The sequence below is a fragment of the Aplysia californica genome, unplaced genomic scaffold (assembly GCF_000002075.1).
Source record: "Aplysia californica isolate F4 #8 unplaced genomic scaffold, AplCal3.0 scaffold00331, whole genome shotgun sequence".
In the NCBI taxonomy this organism is placed as follows: Eukaryota; Metazoa; Mollusca; class Gastropoda; order Aplysiida; family Aplysiidae; genus Aplysia; species Aplysia californica.
In genome coordinates this window covers 572,076-579,095 of record NW_004797601.1, presented here as the reverse complement: position 1 = coordinate 579,095, position 7,020 = coordinate 572,076, and the positions used below count along the sequence as shown (strand labels likewise).

Here is a 7,020-nt window from a genome sequence, read left to right as displayed (position 1 = left end):
ACCTTCAGGAAACTGGGGACTCTTTTTTGAGGGACAAAAGTTAGGCTACCATGACAATAGATCTTGAAATTTCTGACGCGTAAAAGTGACATGAAATGTCAAACCTTACTGACACACAGACTTCATTAGTGGGGAAAAGATTTCAATGGTACTATAATATAAATATAAGGATGGTACAGGAAATGTCCGAAAAAAACGTTTAAAATGAGAAAAATTAAAGAAAATGGAATAAATCTTGAATAAATCCAGTTATCTATAATCTACAAAATCTACAATCATTTTTAATGGTTTTAGTCATAAAATTATACATAATCACTTTCGCAAGCACACAACTTCTTAAACTTGTACACCAAAAATGTTTTATCTTCAATGTGAGATAAACTGTTTTTAAAGGAAGTAACACAAATTTCCACTTGACATTGACAACGCCAACCAGTATCAAAATGGTAGTCAAAACAGCTATCATCCTTATCCCTCCTCCTTATAAATTTAATTGTATGTTACTCTCTAATAACCCTCTAATCTTCCACACTTATTTGACCTTTTTGTGTTGCAAGCAATGTAAAACTCTTACTAAAACAATTGGTCGATTTTAAGGACCAGTGGGCTAACCCAGATTTCGGGGGTTTCCAGAAATCTTGACCTATACCAAAAGTGGGCATTGCCCTACCTATAGAAGTTTGGTTTGGTTGGTGAGTATATTTGTTTGGTTATAGTGAGAAAACTTTCTTTGTCTTTTAAAGAAACTGAACAAGGGCAGAAAACTTTAACTTCGATTTTCTCAAAACAGCATTTTTCGGGATAGCCCCCTTGCGTTTAAAAGCGACCAATTACAATATTCTGCATGTTTCTCAAAATGCTTCCTAAAAATGGAAATGGCCAACTTGGTTACAAGACAAAAAAATCAGGGACAAAAAGTCTGCAGAGCCTAGTGAACTATTTCATCACTGCCATTTACGAACTGCATTAAAAAAGATTATTTATCTGGATAATCTGAGTCTATCCCCAAGACAAAAGCAAAGCCTGCGAAGCCTAAAGTCTAAAATTATAACTGCGCATACCCTTGCACAAATCCTAGGTTTAACCCAATCCTTACTAACTGCTGCTCAGGCGTTCACCACTAGAGGCTAATGGCTGTCACAATGGGGAATTTTCATGTCACATTAGTACCAAGACAGCGACGTCACATCAAGTCACACCGAAGTGCGATGATGCATGTCACTTTGGGTCACAAAAGCAAAGGATGGGATTAAGCAACAACTAGAACTACTGTTTCCTGTAATGATAAATCACCAGGTAAAATTCGAGTCCAACTGGATTCTTTTTTTTTCTGTAAAAATAACATTTCTGTTCTTGAAAAAGTTCCTCAAGAACATCTATACAACCATTGCATGGGAGCAACAGATGTCAGTTTTGTGAAAAAGGCCATTGGGGTTACTAGGCTTGCCAACTTTTTCAAATCCCAATCAGGGACATCCAGCATTATAACATCAAATTACGTACCAACAAACACAATTACATCAAGTGGGACTGGTTTCAGCTAGTGCATTTTATGTTTTCTCAAATTTCCGGTTACAATATCTGGGAAAGTCCTCAGAAATTCGGGATGGTTGGCAAACCTGGATTATCATTCAAATTTTTTTTTTTTTTAAATGAAACATGTATATTTAGATATATGAGCAACGATTTGTGAGTGGAAAGAGAAAGAAATTAAAATATTTTGAAAACAAAAACAGCAATGTACTACTTGAGCCCCCTAAAATGTCAACAAATCATACAAACAGACTAACACAACACAATTCAACTTCTCTTATTCGTTCTTTCTCTCTCTCCAACTGTTTCATCCTTTGCAATTAAGTTATGAAGGCTCCCTTCCGTGAAAGATGCTGACAAATCAGCTGTCAGTCCGACAGAAGGGGGCTATAATGTGGACTCGGTGTGGAGGGCAGAGTACAAAATGATCCACGCAACCTGAAACAAGACACTGACAGGTAAAGCCAAAATTGCTTTAGTTAAGAGTTTTAGGGCTCTTGCAACGCAATAGAATTGTTACTATAGAGTAACATACACAGAAAAGGAGGAGAGATCAGAAAAGACAATAGATGTTTGATGGAAAAGAAGGAACAAACCACACCAGCCAACCGCCAAAAGTCGAAACTGTATAACACAGCCATCCATAGTTGAGGCGAAAAGTCATCAATTTATACAGGTGATGTCTTACATAGTGTCATTATGATGTCAAAAAAGCGTAGGGGGAGAGAATGGGAAGTAGCTGTGAGGAATTACCTTGTGTACAAGTGACAGTCTTACACAAGTAGCCCTTGGAGCAGTTTCCACTGTATTTTAAACTAGCTTGGCAATTTGATAATTTTTTTAACCGTATCAGTCTGCTACTTCTTTACCACTGCTGAATACTATTCTGTTGACAAAACAAAATAGGCCTATAGTATAGGTTCAAACTTGAGAAGACGTCGACCTTGTGACAAAAATACAAACATGTTACATTTAAACAAAAGACAAAAAAACATGTCAAGCACTGTGGCCTAAAAGGTCAACAGATGTGCTACCACACAAAAGTCCGACATATGAAGCTTAGTTAGGTCCAAATTATTGTAGTTACTAAGCCTGGAGTTCTGACATTGAAGCAAGTGCTTTGTCGCTTACATGACCTACATTGTATCTAGAAAGGCATTCAACTCTGCCACAAAATAACAAAGATAGAAGCCAAAAACCAGAAGACAGCGGAAGAATAAGAATATCTAAGTGGGGAAATACTATGTGTTCCTCTGATGATTTTAGTTTAGTTTTAGTAGAGGTTTTATGGCGCTCGCTACTGCATAAGGTCATATATGAGCGCCAGAAGAATAGAGGTGTTACAAGAGAGTAACAAACATAAAAAAGAAGAAAGGGGAGATAAGGACGATAGATGTTTCATAGGAAAAAAGAAGCAAACCACACCTGAGCACCCGCCAACCACCCATTCTGATGATCTGTCAAGAAGAAAAATCACAATAAATATAGTCGAGTCTGCTTGAACCCAAATCTGGTGGACTGCCGGATTTTCTTCGAATTAGTTGTGTTTTCCATTTAGAGAAGTTACTCAAATAGCATAGCTGCCACTCAAGAATTTCAAAAAAAGAGGAAATTTGCGTGCTCTCAGAAGGCCAGAGTAAAACCAGTGAGATCCAGAGGCAATATTATACTGGAAAATCTAGCCTATAGTTTTGGAAGGGAAAACTGTCATATTTGTTATCCATAGACAACTGAATTAAAATGTATTTGAACCCCCCCCCCCCTAAAAAAAACACCAAAAAAACAAAGGAACTAAGTTGACTAACAAGCATTTGAGTCAATTTGACACAGTTTGGACTTGGTGACTAAAAATCCAGTATTTGTTGCCAGCTGGTGTCTCATAAAAAGATTTCTTTCCCTTTAAACTTGTACATCGATGTAGAGCAGTATTGGATCAGGGAGGCAACACCTTTGCCGCTGTACTGAGCGATTTCGGCACTCCTGTACAATTGCAGTCCCGTTTGCACTTAGTGCCCCTGTAGTGTGTTTCTTATTTATTGATCTAAACTGAATTAAAATTATAGCCTAGGCTATCTAATCTAGATCTAGAATCTAGATATCTAGAATATATGTAGACCTAGATTGTATCTAGAGATAGATTATCTGGATCTAGATTCACTTCCACAGCCACAATAGCCGTCATGTAAACAAACGGGACCGCAATTGTACAGGAGTGCCGCACGCCGCGATTTCTTTAGCGCACCAAACGCAGCAAAGTGCAGCAAGTGGCTAGTTCAATTTTCTAATGGACTTTTCAAGTTGCATACCAGCTGCTTCTTTCTTTCTCATTCCAGTTCCTTTTATTTTTGCATTCTGCATCAATTTCTCTCAAATTTCAGCCGTTTTCAATGACAACTCGGCGCACCAACGTCCCGATGCCCGATCGAAACTATGTTGCTCCACAACAATAAACAATGTGAAACTAGCGCTGCTAGGCCTAGAAGAACGGAAGTAGAAAGCTACGGGCGGACATGTGCAACCCGCGTTTTCGTCTCTCTCACGGTTCGGTGTTTTCCGGGTGTAAAAAAAAAAAGTATCGCAATTTGTGACCGAGAGCGGTCCAGCGGAGGAAGGAGGAAAGTAGCGGGAAAAGCCAGATGAAGCGGAGCTTCCGCTATTTAGCAGGAAAGTTGCAGCTATGAAATAGACACAAAAAATCACAGATATTATTCTCTTTGTGACAAAAAATAAAAAAAACTCTACTCACCAGAAAAGAGGAAAAAGACGTCATCAATCCCTCTTTCAGGATTTCCGTGGCTCCACCATATTCCTCTTCATCAACTTTTTGAAAAGTATTGTAATAAATATACACCACAGCAACATTCACAAGTAAGAACCTGGGGAGAACAAAGAGTAGTCATTTGTACTCAAGGAACTCTGATATTATCTTAAAATGTGAGGCATGCTCACAAAATGAGTTGACTCTCGCAGTCCATAAATGGAGATGTCAGCCGAAATCTACACATCAAATTTGTAGATTTTCAACTAACATCATTTTCTTCCAAGTTAAATATATGTATCTTATATAATTTCATGAAATAAATTGTGCAAACCTAACCTATAAATTTGACATATATATCTATCGATGTCCACAGGACTAAAATCTGAGAAGTAACTCATCTTGTCAGCCCGCCTCACAAATTGTCTTTTTCAAGAAAAGATGTAGCTTCAAGAAAGCAAAGTAACAAATAATAACATTTGTCAAGCATTTTATCCATAGAAGTTTACTTCATCCATTTAAAACATTTACTGAGAACATGTTATTTTATTTTATTTTCTTAGAGCCAAGAAAGAAGAATTTACGTAACGCCAAAGTATTTTCTTAAGCCGCTGAGTTTTCTACCTCTGTAATTTTCAGTGAACATTTTAACACCTTGTTCAGATCATGAATTGTATGTGAACATAAACTCGTGTACATGACAAAGAACAGAACAAAAGAAAAGACAAATTTCTTTACAATGCAAGCCCAAGAAACCCCTTGAGAGGAATGATGCCCCACGCCAGTCCTAGGACAACACCAAGAATCTGTCGCATCCAGTAAATCACATCAAGGAATTCATCCTGCAGCAAGAGATATAAATAAAGGTCAATGAAATTTATAGACACATCAACAACAAAAAAACACCAAGAAAAAAACACGTAGAGGCAGATGAGAAAATCGTCATCAAAAGATTTTTGTCTTTTGATTCTATGTGAAATTTGATAATAATCGTATTATCTGACAAGTCACACTTTACAGAAAGGTAATTTATCCAAACAAGAGAGAGAAGCAAAATAATTGTACAGAATCAGTTCATTTTCCACTCTGCAGGACTGGATCTAGTGTTAATAAAGGGACTCTGAAATGGATATATGCAATACAGAATCAGAGACAAAATATCAGGTATAACCTAAAACATTTAAATTCAAACCTATGATGCATGTTGACAAATGCTACTAGATCTAGATCTAGATCTAGATTCTAGATCTAATTTGCCTTGCTGTTATTCAACATTGATCTCTGTGATGGCCTGTCAAGTAAGTAAAGTAATGACAGTAACATTACAATAATAATCAATAACATCGTGAATCAAAGAACTGATCTAAACTCAGTAACAACGTTATGTTATGATCAGAAGCAGCCATATCCCCAACTACAGCTACGATGAGTAAGAAAACCTCATTCGGCTTTACCTTATCCGACCATGCAAATTCTGGTGTCACAGCTTTGGATAGCAAAGAAATCAAGTTTCCACCGTTGTTGGAATCATCTCCATTCGCTTTCGCTGATGATTTCTTGGCACTAGAATTCGCCATAGTTCGTTTATAAAGCTATCAATAATTTAAAAATTGAGTTGGAAATGGCAACCACAAATTCAGAATTGAGATGCCAGCAATTTCACAGCCTGGTAAATTCTGAGCTTGATAATCCCAAGTCACAACGTGTCCACCATGTTGTTTACACTAATGTAGAACAGCGAGACTGGCTGAAGCCGCAGCAGTAAGGAAAAAAAACTGGATACGTCAGTAGAATCAACATATCGCAGATCTTTAAAATGTTATCTGACGAATTAATTCGGGGAGGATTGAGGGGGGGGGGGTGTGAAGCCAAAACCATCATGGACCTAAGTGTAGTCATTTTTTGTGGGGGGGGGGCAAAAAAAAATTTTTAAAGCGAGAAGTGTTTTCACTTTCTAGTGGTGGATGAGAGTAAACTATATATTTCGTGTGCGACTGAATTGAACTTTGACTTTGGTTTCTCGACCTGCAAGCCAACGTTTCATCACAAAACCTGAGCTCTGATATTCCCTTCATACTTGTCATGCACGTGAATTATTTGGGGGGGGGGGGGTAATAATGAGTGCATACATTGGTGGTGGTGGCGATGCAAGTGGTGGTGATGGTGATGGTGACGATTGATTCTCTCCCTCTCCCCCCCCCCCCCCCCCCCCCTCTCTCTCTCTCTCTCTCTCTCTCTCTCTCTCTCTCTCTCTCTCTCTCTCTCTCTCTCTCTCTCTCTCTCTCTCTCTCTCTCTCTCTCTCTCTCTCTCTCTCTCTCTTTCTCTCTCTCTCTCTCTCCCCTCTCTCTCTCTAGATAGATAGATAGATAGATAGATAGATAGATAGATAGATAGATAGATAGATAGATAGATAGATAGATAGATAGATAGATAGATAGATAGATAGATAGATAGATAGATAGATAGATAGATAGATAGATAGATAGACAGATAATTTATCTAAGTGTGCGTGTGTATGTGTGTATTTTAGTTTGTTTTTAAGTAGAGGGTTTTACGGCGCTCGCAACTGCATAAGGTCATATGAGCGCCAAGGGGTGGATGTCAACAGAGAAGTCTTTATAGGGAATCAGGACTTGCTCTGCTCACCTCTCTAGCTTCAACAGCACAAAGTCTGCTTCGACTATCAAGGCACCCCAGAAATAGAGGGTCACAAGAGTGTGACAAACAT

General features: G+C 38.1%; 1 protein-coding gene across 1 annotated transcript; it reads right to left on the bottom strand.

Annotated features, from left to right (window-relative positions):
- Positions 1 to 1,321: 1,321 nt before the first annotated feature.
- LOC101848368 (respirasome Complex Assembly Factor 1) lies at positions 1,322 to 6,016 on the bottom strand. The gene is made up of 4 exons (XM_005102579.3): positions 5,746 to 6,016; positions 5,030 to 5,133; positions 4,280 to 4,409; positions 1,322 to 1,971 (listed from the first exon to the last, which is right to left on the bottom strand). The coding sequence occupies exons 1-4, from the start codon at positions 5,866 to 5,868 to the stop codon at positions 1,921 to 1,923; spliced, it is 408 nt and encodes a 135-aa protein (XP_005102636.1). The 5' UTR covers positions 5,869 to 6,016; the 3' UTR covers positions 1,322 to 1,920.
- Between the last annotated feature and the right edge of the window lie 1,004 nt (positions 6,017 to 7,020).